Source organism: Oreochromis niloticus, linkage group LG11 (genome assembly GCF_001858045.2).
Source record: "Oreochromis niloticus isolate F11D_XX linkage group LG11, O_niloticus_UMD_NMBU, whole genome shotgun sequence".
NCBI classification, from domain to species: domain Eukaryota; kingdom Metazoa; phylum Chordata; class Actinopteri; order Cichliformes; family Cichlidae; genus Oreochromis; species Oreochromis niloticus.
Window position 1 is genome coordinate 13,701,170 of NC_031976.2, and position 17,425 is coordinate 13,718,594.

Genomic DNA, 17,425 nt, shown 5'->3' on the forward strand with positions numbered 1-17,425 from the left:
TATGTTAGATATTACTGTGACATTAGATTTGAGTGCTTGGAAGTGGGAAGTGAGTGTCAACTACACGAATGCCAAGGCTAAACCTTTAAAACATCAGCTACTATTAACGATCAGTGACGCTGGATCTCATAACCTCATTCTCACACATGCAGTGGTGACGCATAGAAGATAGTTATATGTCTCACTCCGAACTTGCTGGATCATTCTAGCTCCCTGTCCACTCCCCAACAGTTGGACCACTTTATCTGGCTCCATGACATCTGTTTGTTTACTCAAGCTGCTACTTTTATGACCTGATGATCTGGTAACGTGAAGTCAAATAAAAGTTGAGGAAGGATATAGAAAGAGTATGTGAACGCGTGCATGTGTGTGTGTGTGTGTGTATATATGTGTGTGTGTGTATGTGTGGTCATGGGGGCCTGTGTGTAGTTTGTTTTCCAGATCTCCTTCAACAATACCCGACAGGTGCATACAGGGGCCTGTGGGTTCAGTGTGCATTCTTTCATTTGCACACACAAGCTTTCCACATCAGGAAATCTGAAACTGCAGTTGGATGTTTCAGCGTATGAACAGCTTAACTTGCATGTGGACGTTTTTATAATGTATACAGTGAATGCTTTTGCATTTCACTTGTTACCCTGCTTATTACACAGAGTGTTTTGTCCTGTCTTTGTTCCCTTTTGCCCAACCGGTTGCGGCAGATGACTTCCCCTCCCTTAACCTGGTCCGCTGGAGGTTTCTTCCTGTTAAAATAGAGTTTTTCCTTCCCACTGTCACCAAGTGCTTGCTCAAAGGGGGTCGTCTGATTGTTTTAGATTTCTCTCTATTACTGTAGAGGCTTTACCTTACAATATAAAGCACCTCAAGGGGACAGGTTTTGTGATTTGGTGCTATATAAAATTAAATTAAATTGAATTAAGACTGACAAGAAATAAAGTAAGAATAAATGAAATAGAACAAATTGAAATTCATTAAAATAGTATTTTACAATTGAAAGGTAGATATACATTTTTAATATATAAAAGGTTCTATTTTGCCCCACTGCAATCTTCAGTGGTTAAAGAAGCTCCACGGCTGTCCACTTAACAGCCTGTCACTATGTGGGGTTTTTTTGCAGTACGCTCCTTTTGTTTGATATTCTAATGGGGCCAACTCAGAGCGACAGCCTTAACATTAATAATGTTTTTCACACTGCTCGGTTCTCAGAATGAGATGGCAGCCTGCACAAATCACAGCGCATCGTTTCTCAAGTGTCAAGGGGATTACCGAAGCACAGCTCACAGAAAAAGAAGAAAAAACATGGGGGAAACAAATAACACTTGGACTGTGCACACATGCACAGGCAGGAGTTTAATGCTGGCCCACAGCTAGACTGATCGGTCTGGCTGTGGAATATGACACAAAACCCAACAGTAGTGTGGCAGCTCTTATTAAGGGAGAATTTATGGTCCGTTCTAACTAAGACAGGGCTTATCCTCTGTTAGATTTTGATGAATGGAAATTGTTTTGTCTGTAGAGACAAGGGACAAAAGAGCAAAATCTCACAATGCTTTCTGCCTTCATTGTATTTTAATAGTAGCCTTTCAAAGTAATTACTTGTGCACTTGGGTATATTTTATATATCTATATACTCTTATTATACAGTCTGTGAGGATGTGATCTTTAGTGTCCTTTCACTTTTGACTACTTTTGTCAGCTAATGATCACCAGGCTTGATGCTCTACTCTGTCAGTTATCCAAGCCTTAAACGATTTCAGTATGGTGCAATCCGGGTGCAATGCTGCTGTTACTGTTGCCCAGTAAAACTGGGTAACAGACAATCATAGAAACAGGCCTGGCTCCCTCTTCTGGATATCCACAACAGAAACACATGTAATGCGCAGCAGTGGATCAGACATGCTGCTGTTGACTGCCCTGACCTTTTCAGCCCACCACGCTTTTCCGTCATGGCTCATTCACAGAATCTGAAACTGATGGTGAGGAGCAGCATTCCTTCCCCGATATGGCGTGGAATGAGAAAGAGCATGAAGGTCAAACGTTTAAAAAGAAGAAAAGTGCTTTGTCCAGAAGGGTCTCAAAACGAGAATGAAAGCATACTGTCTGGTGAAAAAGGCAGAGTTCTGTAATACCGGACACATAATGAACACACAATGTAGCCGATGCTATTTGAGACGGGTGTGGAAATGAGAAACATTTTCCAGAAGCGGTGATGACTCTTTAGTACGAGCAGGCCACCAGCTGGTTAACAGAAAGTGCCACCTGCTGGGGAAATGGGTTATAGCTATCTGAAGGGAAGCCAATAGCTGTGTTCACACATGAGCAGGGAGCTACAGATGTATGAAAAGAGGACATTTAAGAAGCTATTGCAATCACAAGCAATTATAAAATCTGAGGAATACAATTGGGCACGCAAAAGAGACAGGCCAGCTCAGAGAGCCTTTCATAACTGAACCAGCTCAACAGTATAAAAATCCAAAGCTCATTATAATAAACTGCCAACGGATTCAGCTCGTATAAAATCTGCTACAGGGCAAGAGTCTGAGTATGTGTCTGGAGTAACTGTCAGCAGTACAACAACAGCATTTGTGTGGAAGATGAGTCATACTTTTAAAGGCTCTTCTCTCATTTAAGCAACGACATTGGGGGCTAAAAGATGACGTCAAAAGTGCCAAAAACTGAAGTTCTTTGAATTGCGACTACACATCTGTTACAAAAGCGACAAATCTCTAAAATGCCAAACATTATATCAGACATATACATGTTTACAGCATAGTACAAATACAGTTGGCAGCTATAGTTAACTGTCTTTTTGAAAGTAATGGTAAATAATGAATACTAACCCTTTTAAACTGTATTAAGACTTTAAGTTTTGTTTAAGTGTCTCCAGGTGGGTCCCAGTGCTCTTGTATTAAAACCCTTGAATTCGCTGACTCTTCAGTCTTTCTGGTAGATAACATTTTATTTTAATGCTGTTTGTGGCCAACCAAAATTAGTAAACATTTTAATATTATAGTGAATTTCAGATGAACTAACTTAGCTAGCAGGCAATAGCAGTATGTGGCAAATCCCCAGCTGTACATTCTCATCCATGAAAACCTTACATCACAACAACATACAGTGCATCCACAACATAACAGTAGCTTCCACAAATTAATAGTATAGTGTGCGGTAACAGTGTGTACCAATAAACTGAGGGAAATGGGATGTGGATGACTCAGATGATTTTCCTGTAACGTAGGAGCTCGAAATTCGAATAGATATTTATGCTTGTGTGCACATGCACTGATCATTTCCACAGAAAATTGCTACATTAAACTGTAATGTGTGTGTGTGCGTGTGTGCATGAGAAAGAGATAGCAAGAGAATGTGAGTGGAAGAGAGATGGAGTCTAGCATCGCCTCGGCATCAGATCATAGCCACTCCAGAATGAATTATTGAAGAGTACTCTGCAGGGATGTTTGCCATTTAAATACAACTAGGGCTCTAAAAGCCAACAGCAAAACACACACACACAATTCATGTGCAATCCAGTTAGCAAAAACAAACTTGATCCACTTAAAATAATACAATTAATTATAAAGGCTAATGAGATTTTACATTTTTCACAATAGCCATTCATTTTTAATTACAAGAACAAGAAAATATTCAATACCATTTTCAATATCACAGATTGGAAAATGACAGAATGACAGAAAAATGACAAAATTAAGATACATAAATGCACAAATATTTTTAATAAAGTTTAGATCAAAACCATCTAAATGGCCATACAAATGTATTTAGCCTTGATTCTTTCTTCTGCTTCTGGTGACTTGGCACCATATTTTTGCTTTCCATTAGGTACAGAAGGCTACCACTGTTTCTGTGTTGATGCTGGTAGACCTTTATTATTAGGTCCAACCTGGGACTTTAAAAAGTATTATGTTTCTCTTAAGCAAATGTGCTTCCTGTTAATTAAATTAACACTTCCTATTTAGAAGATAATGTTGATAATGATAATGATAATACATAATAATGATAATACATTAACATTATAGTATTAGCCTTACATTAATAATAAGTTGGCATATGGCCAGTGTGGGTAACTGCTAATAGGAAATGGCTAATGTTAATGCATCTGCTGGACACATGTTTATTACCGGTTTAACACTTTAAAGTTAAATCTGAGTATTAGTGACATCAAAATTCATCACAAAGACCGTGGGAAGTTGTCTGTCAGCTGGAGAAGGTGAATGTGGCACTGTTTGTATCAATACTGTTGCAAATGAATGTCTAACCCAATAATAATTTTTAGTATTGATCAGTATCTGAGTATCATGTCTTCCAGAGTCAAATGTGAGGGCATTTCACCGACGGTTAAACTGGATCCGCTCAGAATCCTCTGAAAACTCTCTTTTCCATATGGCTATATAATCATTCTATTGGACCTGATGACTGAAGAGTGCTCATCTCCCAACAAGAACTGTGCATAGTCTATTCTAATCCCCATTCTAGGACAGGCATGTACATCTGCTTACAGTCAGGAAATCTGTAGCAGAACTTCGTCATTCATCAGAGCTTACTACAAAAGCTAAGCCTCAGCCACGGGTGCTGATATTGCCTGACATGACCTTCTGATCGCTGGAAAAAGAGATGTACAGGATGTGGATGTAGGCCTTTTGTAGGCCTGCATGCACATCCTGAGTTATCCAAACTTCCTCCTAGACAGGAACACAATTTTCCAAAACTCGATCAAAGACTTATTGTGTGCAATCAAACACTTGCGCTAAAACTGGCACACTGAAAATTAGTATATTCTGTGCTACACTAAACCGGGTTTTATCCTCGTTGTGCTGTCTGCTTTGGTGATTGAGGATGAGGATGCCCTGCCCTTGTTTCAGAAGTTTATGTAAAACAGTTTAATTTCTTCTTTTCCTTTAATAAAAGTGAGATGCTGTTATAGAAGTGTTTATAATTACTAAGAAATTATGATGCCCTGACAACTCTTTCTTTCCTTTATGCCATATTTAGCTTTAGTCAGTTTTATGTGACTTTTTAAATATGTGTTACACTTGGACCAGTGATGATACTGCTAACCCACAGTATAAATAATGTGTTTCCAGAATCCCTACAAATGACTTGAACATGATCCTAGCCCATTGATAGGGGGAAAAAAACCACACCTCAACCTTTAAAAAAGGCTAGCTCTCACCATCATCATCACCTTAATTCTTCACTGTGTAATGTGAAACCTGTCCAGCTGAGAAAATCCATTATAAGTTTGCAGGGGGGGCAGGGACTTGCATATGTAATGCATGTACAAAACAGCACTGCTTGGTTTCCTTTTTACCTTACAGTATTTCTTACAAGGTTAATGGTTTCTCTGTCCTGGCATTTAAAGCTGCTGTTGGAAGTTTGAAAACATAGTAGGAGTGAAACGAGGAGTGTTACATCCTGCCCATATAGCAATGACCGAAGCTCAAGGAAGGCACTTGTGTATGCCTGTTTTTCACTGACATTTTATAAAGTACAGTTATTTCTCATTGCTATGTGTACATTTACTAACATTAATTTGTTACTTAAGGAATCCAGCAGTCAGTATCTCAGGCCACAAAATAGGTGGCACTTTATGCAGAGCCTTGAAGATGACAAACTGTCTACACTTTGTCATCTTCCACGCTCTGCCCAGAGTGCAAACAAGGATATTCCCACAGAGGACAATGGCTCTGACATAATTAACGCAGGCTGTCTGTACTGCTTTTCATAAATAGAAGAGTCAACATGATGAATAATGTTCTTTCTTTGCTGGTTCTAAGGTTTGACATTTAAAAGGGATAGGCGGCCTGGCATCCACTACATCCACTGGTACACACATGAAAAAAGTCACATGCTCCACATTACTCCAGTAAAATCACAAATTTTTTACTCACTACTGCACATCTGTTCCACAGTCATAATGATCTGTTATTGCATATGATTTGCGTACTTGTGTTCACTACACTGAATGCCAGTTGTATTGATTACTTGGTATATTGTTATGTGTTACAGCCTCTGCTACCTCTTGGGCAGGTTTCACTTGAAAATAGATTTTAATCTCAATGAGGCTTTTACCTGGATAAATAAATAAATACATAAATAAATAATAGTAATAATAACATTATTAATAAGACTGCAGATTTGTATTGAGTTCTTAAGGAATTTGAAACTGAATTGAAACACTAAACCATTATTATTTAATACCTCCATATTGAAAATAAAATATTTCATGTGGACTTCAGTTGTAATGACCTTTGACATCCAACTTGGCGTTGTTAGCTAACAGCAGGCTAACTTTTCGGTGCCAACATATAGCAGAATGGACAGTCAGATAGATTATAAGCAACACATAGCTGGTTTGGAGCTCTGAGTGCTAGATCGCGCTTCACTTGCTCTAAATCACGTGACATACAGGTATAAGAATAAAAGCTTATGGGGAAAACGGGTGGAGTGCAAAGAAAACTAGCACTAGCATATTCATTTTGGGTTAGCTTAACTACTACAAGGCTTCATTAGCTAGCCTTTTCAGTTTTCCATGTCAATATGTCTGTAACAACTGAAATATAAGATTTAAGTTTGTTTTAAATGTCTGCTTTAAATAAGTAAGCACTCTTTCACATGTATAACTCTAACTCTGTTTAGTCCCCCTACCTGCAATGCGAATTACAGCCCTGTCAGCTGGATCAAGGACCTCCGCTGTGGCGGATTTGGAGCGTTTGACTCTCTGGTGTTTGGACAAGTTCCAGGGCAGGGTGTCTCCAAGAAAGGGAACGCCGCTCCTCTCTTCATAGCTTTCCTCCAGCGGGGTTCGATCCCTACGTCTGTCTTTACGGGTCGCCATCACCTACTTAAGAAAGAGATGGATAGGCTTAGTTAGGGACTGACTGCATGAAGGAGGACACATAATCAGAATAAACGTTTTGCTGTGTTTACACCCAAATATTAGCACACCACCAGTGGTCAGCTGTTTTCTTCTCTGTGCTGACTGACCTCAGCATACTAATGTTTAACTGCCACTCAAATGTGTAACAAGATTAAACTCAGTACGCCTAATGTTTGAGTGCTATAAAAATGCAAACTGCACGGCCAGACACACCATGTACTTTGTGGAATACTATCAGTGTATAGAGATGGGAGAGGCTGCATGACCACGATAACGGTACCACATGGAGCTTCACCTGCTGGTGCAAGAAGGGGGGGTAAGAAATGGCAGCAACAGACACTTGGAAAGCTTGCACGACTGTCCTTCACTAGAAATGTTTAAAAAGGTACAACTGCTTGATGCTGCTGAGCATCCTTGCTCCTTGGTTTCATACTTCCTCTGTGTGTCCAGGTTAACATTTACTGTTAAATATTTAGCCTATATGCACAGGGCAGCATCAGTTACAGTTAGTTCTAACGTTTTACATATCAGGACATAATAAAAAATTATCTAGCCCTTTGCAGGTTTTAAAATGAGGTAGATACAACCTCAGATGAATAACGGCACATGACATATTACACTATGCCATTATTCATTTAAAAAAACTAAGCCAAAACCAAGAAGCAGTATGTGAAAAACTGTTGCGTGTACAACCCTAGCAGTTATAACTTGTGGCAGTTGTTTTCTGAATGACTTTATCCGTTTTCTACATTGTTGTAGAGGGGTTGCTGCCCACTCTTCTTTACAACCTTGCTTAAGTTCACTGAGATTTGTAGGCATTTGTTTATATGCACATCTCTGTTAAGATCCCACCACAGTGTTTCCATGAGGTTGAGCTCTGGACTTTGACTGGGCCATTACAAAACTGTAATTCTTTCATTTTCAGCTATTCTGTTGTAGATCTGCTGCTATGCTCATCATTGTTTTGTTAAATGACTCGGTTTCAGCTGAGCCTTTGCTGTTAAACAGATGGCCTCACATTTGACTCTAGAATACTTTGATGTACAGAGGAGTTCATGGCCAACTCAATGCCCAGGTCCTGTGGCTGCAAAACAAGTCCAAATCATCACCACTCCACCACCGTGCTTGGCAGTTGGTATGCAGTAAATGTGCTCATAAGCTTTGCCTGGTTATTACCAAACGTGGCACTGTACATTTAAGGCTAAACGTCTCCACTTTGATCTGTTCAAAGGACCTTGTTCCACAGGTCTTGTGGTTTATTCAGATGCAACTTTACAAACGTAGCTGTGCTAGAACAAAGAGGCAAATAACCCATACTTGTTCAGTCTTTTCATCATCATACTATGAACTTTAACATGCTAAGTGAGGTTTGTAGAGTTTGCGATGTAGCTCGTGAGGTTTTTTCTACCGTTTCTCGGAGCATTGCACAGTCTGACCTTGGGTTGAATTTGCTGGGACATCCACTCCTGATTAGACTGTCTTGAATCTATTAATCGTCCACTTGTAAACACTCTTTCTCAGCACTGAATTACCTTATTGATAGGAAACAACAATTTCTTCTCCAGTTCCATTGCTGATGTCTTTCCTCCTTGGCGCTGTGTTTACACACACCTGAATGCTCAAAAGGCCTTCTGCTCTAATAGAGGTCATCACACTTCCTGATCGCATCTGATTATCAGCACCACGCTGCTGTTTACCCTCTTACCTCTGAAAGCAGCAAGAGTGTACTTAATTTTGCGCAAACTCCTATGTTTTGGTTTCACTTTTTGTTAAATTAATAATGATATGGCATGTCGTTGTTTATCTGAGGTTGTATTTACCTAAATTTAGGACCTGTTAATGAGAAGATTGTTTTCAGTATGTCCAGAAATGTAAAACATTAGAACTAAAAGATAGTGACAGTGACAAAGCTGATTAGAAAGCATTTACATTATAACTGTCACCTCTATTGTACTTTTCCTACATTAAGTGGTGTTAAGTGGGAAAATAACTGGTCAAAGAAAAGACTGAGGAGCTTAAATATGGAGATAAAGCTAAATAAACAGCTATTAGGTCAATGACCAACGTCATAATACTGAAAAGGTATGAAGCTCACATGGTAGTATACACACCTGGGTAATGATTACTGATTTAACAAACGTACAAGCGCAGTCAACACATAGCATTTAACTGACTCATCAGCACTCATAAACTCTGTCTGTAAGGATGCCAAATAAAACAATGAATGGTGTCACCTGAAGTGACAACCCACCTTCTCAATTGAGGCGTCACTTTCTCCCGTCTCATCGTCTCACTTAATTTAGTGTCAGCGTAACTATTTTAAAACGCCAAGAGATGCATGCTTTACTTTAACAACAACATGGAATACAATTGCCGTTACTGAACACCTGACTGAAGAAATAGCTGTGTGTGGGTGATGACACGCCCGCTGTGAGAGATAACTCTGGTCAACAATCCAAAGCTCAGCAGTGATGAAATGGTGTCACATGCCTCATTGTAGTCACAGCAGACCTGAGAGCAGAGCTCAGTCCCCTGTGAAGTTATCATGCTGCACATGTAAATTCCTGCCAAGCTATCCAGCCTTTGGATACTGATGCCATGACAACATAGGCTACTGTAACCAGGTTAATAAATGGGCTGCCAAGTTATAGCATCGAAGCTGCTTTAATTAATCTGTTTGTTTCCATGTCGACACAGCAAATATTGTCTCTGCAGTAGAGGTTTACCTTTTTTTCCTGTAGATTTACTCAAGGTAAGAACTGGCAAACACTTTAAAGCAGGAATATACTCCCTCGTGAAAATGTGCCAGAACTAGAGATATAACTTGCCTCACTTGTAAACATTGTGAATTTACAGCGATTTCATTTTAGGAATGTGTGTTTTTGGACTGTTTCAGTGTTTACCTGTGGTAAAAAATGTTTCCACACTAGAGAAAGAAAGTCTCACTTCAGCTTGCCTCCATTACGGAACACACACACACACACACACACAAATTCGTTTCCTGTGGTGCTGGATTACAGTAAAAGTCAGGCTACCATATACCGCCGATACATTTTCCATCTGACAGTATTGAAATGTGGCATCGGGAGCACGCTGTCCTGTAGCTCAGGACTCTAATGGATGTACGGTTTTGCTGAGTACCTTAAGCAACGCAGAATTTCTCCACAAGGTGGACGCACCTGCAACAACTTAAGCCCAAAATCTCTCTGCAAAGCTCACTGAGTCAAGTTATCGCTACACTCCTCTGCTGTCACTCAAACCTACCAATTTCTTCACAATTGGAAACCCAACCCACGCCCAGGACCGGACACCGGCATTGTCTTACCTTACTGCTGAGCTGGATCAGTGCGTAAACGCCTGTTAAACAGCCATGAGTGCCAGAGCTTCACTATGCGCCCTGCAGGATGTCGCCAACCAAAACAAATAAAGTCGCCGACAGCCCATGTGTCTGTGTCTGTGTGTGTGTGTGTGTGGTCGCCGGTAATAGCCACTCCTTTTACAGGAGGCAGGGCTGCTGCTGGAGGAGGCTGAAGAGACAACCCGCCGTGCAGAATCCGCATCATCTGTGATGTTTCTCCCGCCCCGCTCGCTCTCTTTCATCCATCCTCCGCTGCATGGCGGCACCACTGAATTCAAAGGTCGGTAATCCTTCGCGCAGTCGTTAACTCACACCCTCTCCCCCCAAAAAACAACCCCCCCCAAAAAATCTAAAGTGCAGCTTCCGATCTTAATTACTCCGACAGAAACTGAACAAGTCCTTCTCTAGACGCTCAGTCCGCACGTCGGGGCTGATGTGGGGTTTGTGCTGCGATCCAAAGCAATTAACAGCGTTCCTCCACCAGCAGGGTCTGGTGCTGCGGTGAAACGCTGCATGACTCACTGTTCGATTAGTTTGCCTGCTTGTCCCGGACTGAATAGTGTAGCGTCTGCAGGCTACTGCAAAGGAGAGAGCGTAAGAAACTGTGATGACACAGCCGCTGTCTGCGAGGGTTTAGACTGTAATTAACTAAAAGAAAACCAGTTAACTGGTTTAATTTTACACAGTAAGTATCACAAGCTCCTATTTTACTGCACTGAAGCATACATGTCGCTGTAGTCTATTGAGATGAGTTTTGGACCTTTCAAATAATACACTGTTACGTAATGCTAGGGTCATTATACAGTAAACAAATACAGAAACAAAACATGTGAGTCTCTTAAGTAATAGATCCATAATGACTTCGCTTGACACTCCCTTTCTGCATTTTTATGTACTATGATTTTAAGAGCCCATCCTTCCCAAAAAAATAAAGTGGTGAAGGTTAACTCATGTGCACTTTAATTACCAGAAATGGGCCTGAGAATATGAGGACTCTTTTTGTGTGTATGTGTGCTCTATCTAGCTTTAAATCTGCATTGTGTTGAGTCACTATATGTTTGGAAGGTTAACTTAGTGCAAATTAGCATTGACTAGCTGGGTTTCAGTCCAAGCGTAGCACAAATTTAAGATGAATTTCAGCGAAGTCTGAGGAAGATAAGGCTCCATAAAACACCAAGGTCACCACTTGACTCTGCACCACCATCTGCTCAGCTGTGATGCTACTTTGCGCCTGATATGCTAAAAGGTATCACGGCTATGAAAGGTCCAGGGTTTAATGAATTTAATTAATTGGATTTATCGAACAAGCTGAGTTATCGTCTCTCGAAGCTCTGACTCACATCTGGAAAAAAGCGAACACAAAAGAAAACAGAAGAGTAATATCACGTTTATGTGTGTCTGGACTCAGCGGGGATGATAATAAATGACAAAATTTGAGAACATTTGTTTGAAAGCAATAGAGAATGACTCACTGCATTATATATCAGTATGTATTGCCACCCGGAGCCTCATTTCCTTCATTTATTGATGCAAAAAGGCTGAAAGTGGTGCATAAAAGTTCACCAGAATGCAGGGGGTAAATCAGTTCAGTTATCATAATCCTGTATGTCATGTCACAGCACCACTAATGCATTAAGAAGCTCGTTAATGCAGACTAACAGGGTAAAGTGCTGAAACATCAGGTAGTTTACAGGTAGTAAAACATGTTTTTTTTTAATGTTTTCACATTATTGCTTTATAACATGCTTGCTTTATGAAATGTGGCAGGTCCAAAGCACAAAATGAAATCTTATCCTGGATATTATGTCATAACGCATGTAAGCAGTATTTCAAGCGCAGAAAGAACTTTATCTAGTGTTAGTGGTAATATAAGGAGAAATACTCTGAGACAGTACAGATTTTCTTTAAATTGTCAAGGCTACGGCTGTGTGGAAGGCAGGAGATAGGACCCAAATGCAGGACAGAGGACTAGACTAAGGGAGGCAGCTTTCATTGTGCTGTGGAGAACTCGAATACAGGTAAACAGCTGGGACTAATCAGACATAATGAGACAAGGGGAAAGCAAAACTAGCCACACTAACACAGGACAGGGGCTATCAAAATAAAACAGGAAGCATGACATAAAGATGCAGACTAGACACTGAGACGTGGAAACATGACAGACTTGGGAACAGAGGAAACATGAAGCACAGAGACAAAAGGAACTAGACATGGAACACAGGGAAGGTGCAGTGGCAGAGAACCAAGACAAATATACAACACACGGAGACAAATAAGGAAAACAAGAATACAGAACAAACCCTTCACTAGAGATATGACACCAGGAACACAGGAGAGGCACAGAAACAGAAAACCTACACTTCTTTTAAGTGACAACTACCTCAGTCTTCCTATCCATCCAGATTCCAGACATGTCACTGCAGTTACATGTGCAGGATGTTCAGGTGAGCTGGAAAGAACACTAGAGCTGTGGACTTGAATGGCATCAGACTAGACATTTCATAGATTGCATTTTGCTTTTATTTGACAACAGCTGTAATGTTCTCATTAAGGTGGAGTCTGAAACCACCCTTTAAATTTTGAGCCTAAAGAGCTGCTATAACTATCAATGCATAAGTAATACTGATCCAAAAAAAACACTAGATTGTATTCATAATGAGAAGATTAGATATTAAACACTTTATCCATAAAAAAGACGGGTTTCCAGTCTTATTTAAAACAGGGCCTTGATTTTCTCACAGCACACTGACCTAAAACACAAAAGCTCCTCTGCTACAGTTCTCATCTCAAAGACCTCGGACTACAAAGCAAGAGTCGCATTCATTGCTGCACAACGATGCTACCACTGCATGACAAGCTGAAACTTGTGCGGTTCACCTATAACAGTTGCTGTGAATGAAATTTTCTAGTGCATTGCCTGCACTACTGGTTTAGTGTAAATGCAGCAAGACAATGCAATGTCAGGCACAATGGCAGCATGAAAACTGAGCCAGGATTAAGGTCATGTGACTTGGTAATAGCAGTCGTAGGGCCACTAAGTGACACCTAACCTTTTTATGTGTTTAGAACTCACTGGATCTATACTTACAGAGGTTTTGATTGGCTCTTACTGTAAAGTTGCACGTATAGCAAAGAGTATTGAGACTCCTCCTGGGTTCATTGTATCAACTGCAGCTGCTTTGCTGTCTCTAGCGCTCCAGTTCACTACTCAGCGTGCTACTTTTGCTGCCATTTAACATTTTTGACACACCAGATATTTTCTATTAGTTTTTAATTTATAAAACTAAACTAAGTAATCAGGGTTTGGATATTTTTAACCATTTTTATTTGGAAGGTACAGTTTATAAATAACTATTTATAATAAGATACTAAAAGTCATGATATGCATTTCCTCAGTTGTGTGAGACACATGGTTTAATACAGTGTGTGTCTGACAGGTACTGACAGTCAAATCCCATATTAATCTTTTTGGACAGATGTCATAGATGGAATAATGAGCAACATTACTATGAAGATAAATACTTTTGCTAATGCAAAAAATATTTAAAAATTAACCAAAACAACAAAGATTGTTTGTTTTTTTTTTTAATTTTAATACCCATGATTTATGGTCAGTTCTATTTTTTCTCAATTGCCAATGGAAGAATTCCTCCAGCAGACATTCAGCTTCTTAATAAAATTAGGAAAAAGAGAAAATATGACATAAGTTTTTGGTTTTGCAAGTCCTACTATAGATATACAGTAAAAGTAAACTAAAGTAACTGTCAGCAAAACACAGGACACAGTCAGGAGTCTCTCTGTTAGCCATTAGGATTTTTCTGCTGCTTGTTTGGTGTCTCCTAGCTACTCATTAGATGTCCTCACTCTGCATCCAGTCTGAAGTTTTTACTTGTTGTTTTTGTCTCTGCATTAATTACTCCTGGAATTATTCATCAGTCCACAGACGTTGTGCATTTTGTACTGCATTCATAATTTATAACTGAAACATTATCTGCATTACTTCTAAACTGACTCTGTCAGCAAGTAAATGTATTTTTTTCCTTTTAAGTCCAGTAGTGACCTGATTCCCTGTTCGATGTTCCTTATTTGTCTCACTGCTGGTCAGTCTGCATGATTACCACAAAAGGTTTAGTGGTCAGAGGTCCCTCAGTACCAGTACATTTGTGTTAAACAAGAAATGCTGGGACAGGTGCCAGCAGGTCGGATCAGATCAGCTGTTTTACAAGAAGCAGCTCACGTCACCTCCACCCACTCGAACAGCATGTTTTCCTGTGGACAGATTATCGAGAAACAGTCTCCCACTTATTTGGAACAACTCAGTCAAAACCAAAATAGAAAAATAGAAAAATAGTTTGCAGGTGTTTTGTGTGCTTGCATGTAATGTGTTCATCTATTTTTATGTGTTATGTTTTCATGTCATTCTCCTGTTATTTTGTCTATGTTTATAACTGCTTTGTGTGGCTCTTTTTTTTTTTTACAGTTAAGTAAAAAAAATATGTTTTTTTGTTTTCCTTAATTTTTTTCTGTGTCTGCAGTCATTTTTATTGGTTTGTGTTCATTTTTCGTGTCATTTTTAAGAGTTCAGTTTTTCTGCATTCTGTATTTTTTCCTAATATTTACCATTAAGTCTGATTGTGCAGTGGCCTAATGAACTTGAAAAAAGAAGGCAACTTGACTTCTTTAAGTTTTTTTTCCACTTCTCACCCAAGAGGCTTTACATCTGTACATAAAGGATAAAGAATGATCTTTCGAGGATATCAGTGTTTACATTTTGGACCAAGAAGAAGTTTGAAAGAGGAGTCAAAGAGGCCATCTATGTCCACGGTAACAACCATCATTAAATAGAATCGGTGGCATATGTACAATGTAGTCTTGATAAATGAGTTTCCTCCACTCAGACCTTGCTTCAGGTGACCTCAGTAGGTTACATCACAAGGTGGGGCATCTTGCAGTGGTGCTTACAATTCTGTGTAAAGGTCAGAAGTCAAGTAGGCGGACTTTCTTGTAATTTTTAAAGTGGTTTTGAGCAGTACTTTTCTGAGCTTTCTAAAGGTCATTCAAAGTTCTTATTTGGGCTTTGGGTGGCTTTTCACTCATTTTCAAAGAACTTTTGTTTGTTAAGCTACTTAACACTCACCTTTGAATCACTCAGGCATAAAAAAGCCTCCTTGTTGTGTTGTGTGTACACATAATAGAAAACTAAGAAAAGAACCAATTTTAAGTTGTGTCTTATATCCTTGTTGGTAGCAGCCTGTTACAAAAAACTTGTTCCAATTTCTTTATTTTAATGTACAAAAAAAAGATAACAGACCTCACCACCTTGTCGGTGCATAAAACGGTATTTTTGCACCGACAAGGTGATTCCCAAAGAGCTGCTAGATAAACTTGGCTCACTCAGCATGGTGTGCAGTGTGTCCTTAAAACATTGGAGGAAGCAGAACACGCAGGCAAAAGAAGTAGCAGCTCTAAGGAAAAAAAATCTATCTACAGCAGATGAAGAGAATCTGAAAGTCATGTCCTTAAGAAACAGGAAAAAAAGGAAGACCTGACACAGGACCTCTGAGATACACCTGGTGATTCAAACGATCCATTTACTGGAAGGTGGCTGCCAAGAAGCCATTCCTCAAGCAAGTGAGGCAGGGAAGGCTGAGATATGCCAAAATACACAAGAACTGAGCTGAAAATCAATGGCAACAGGTCTGATGGAGTGATGAGTCCAAATTTAAATTTTTCGGTTCAAATCGTTGTCATTGTGTACGGAGAAGGTCAGGAGAGTGGTATGACAGTGAGTGTCCATAGCCATCTGTAAAAGACAGTGGAGGGTCTGTCATGGTTTGAGGCTTTTCAGCATTTCAGCCAGCGGTGTTTTATAATAATTACATAATAATTTAATTTCCATCACAATGCTGTAAAAGCGTACACGGATAGAAAAACACACAATGAAATATTATCAGTCATGGATTGGCCTCTTCACAGCCCAGACCTCAGTATTATTGAAGCAGTGTGGGACAGAGAACAGAACAAAAGGCAGCCAACATCCAAAGAGCTTTGAAAGTTCATCAAGAAATCTGAAGAACTATTACTGAAGACTACTTAAAGAAATGAAAAGAAAGTTGCCTGCTGGGACTGTGCCTTGTAGGCCTACTGTGTTTTAAGTTTAGACAAGAAAGAACAAAACAGACTGCATCTGATGATGTCTCTTCTTTTACAATCACACACATACACACACAAAATACAGTCACCTGCAGCAGCCAGAAATTCTCAGGCAGCCATCCAACACTGCCCTCCAGTGGAATTTTGAGAAAAAAATTCCTCAAAAGCTACAAAAATTGGGACTAAGTTCAGTGCAGGTCATGGATTATTTAACCAATTCCTCATGAGAACAGTCTTATTAAACCAATTGGAAGGAACCTTGTTTTATCCGCAAAGCCTCAGACATAACATTTGCCACATCAATAAAGATCATCTTATTCCTCAAGCACTCAACATTCTTCAGGCATCTACTTCTTCACCCAACGGAAATACCACCTTACCCACCGTGAGCCTTTTTCTGCTTAAAGCATCATAAGAGTCTTATTTTTTATGTGTTTGTGTGATGGAAAGCACATATTTTCAGAGAGCGATCACGGCAGTAAAGCCATAAAGTAATGACGGAAATCTGGAACGGTATGGCAAACGTTATGTTCAAGTCTATATGATTTACATAAACAACAAATGGAAAGACTGAACGCCTCTCCGCAATGAGTCATTTTTGGAGCAGACTGCATCATGGGAGAGTTTGCGCAGGCAGTAAGAGGGCAGCAGAGTGCTTTGAGATATGTTTGCTGTAAGGTACGGCTGGGTATCAACAATATTAAAGTGGAAATATATTGTACTTATTGCTAACCACCAAACACACTCGTGCGCACACAGTCACACCACACAGGCATGCAGGATGCGGCGCCAGCCAGAGTCATACACAAACACGCGTAACCCACACACATGGCTGTATACACCCACGAGTCCATACACATATACAGGAGTTTAGTGCGAAACCACATATACACACACAGGAGCGCTCACTCGCCATAAACCACACTCATACACACACGCACACTCCTGCAGTGCATACCTCCCTACTACTGGTCCAGACCCAGACACCGCATGCCAGTGCACCTCACTCCCTGAGC

The 17,425-nt window shown here is 39.9% G+C and overlaps 1 protein-coding gene across 4 annotated transcripts in view; it reads right to left on the reverse strand.

The window, feature by feature from the left end:
* Positions 1-10,586, reverse strand: part of plecb (plectin b) — a 118,067-nt gene extending 107,481 nt beyond the window's left edge. For 2 of the 4 annotated variants that reach the window (XM_025911247.1, XM_025911245.1), the window contains exons 1-2: positions 10,224-10,586; positions 6,667-6,862 (exon numbers count right to left, since the gene is read on the reverse strand). In XM_025911247.1, coding sequence (XP_025767032.1) covers positions 6,667-6,856 — 190 coding nt within the window. In that variant the 5' untranslated portion in view covers positions 6,857-6,862; positions 10,224-10,586. The remainder of the gene's footprint in view (positions 1-6,666; positions 6,863-10,223) is intronic. The other 2 variants (XM_025911246.1, XM_005450673.4) reach the window with 2 other exon arrangements.
* Positions 10,587-17,425: the final 6,839 nt, after the last annotated feature.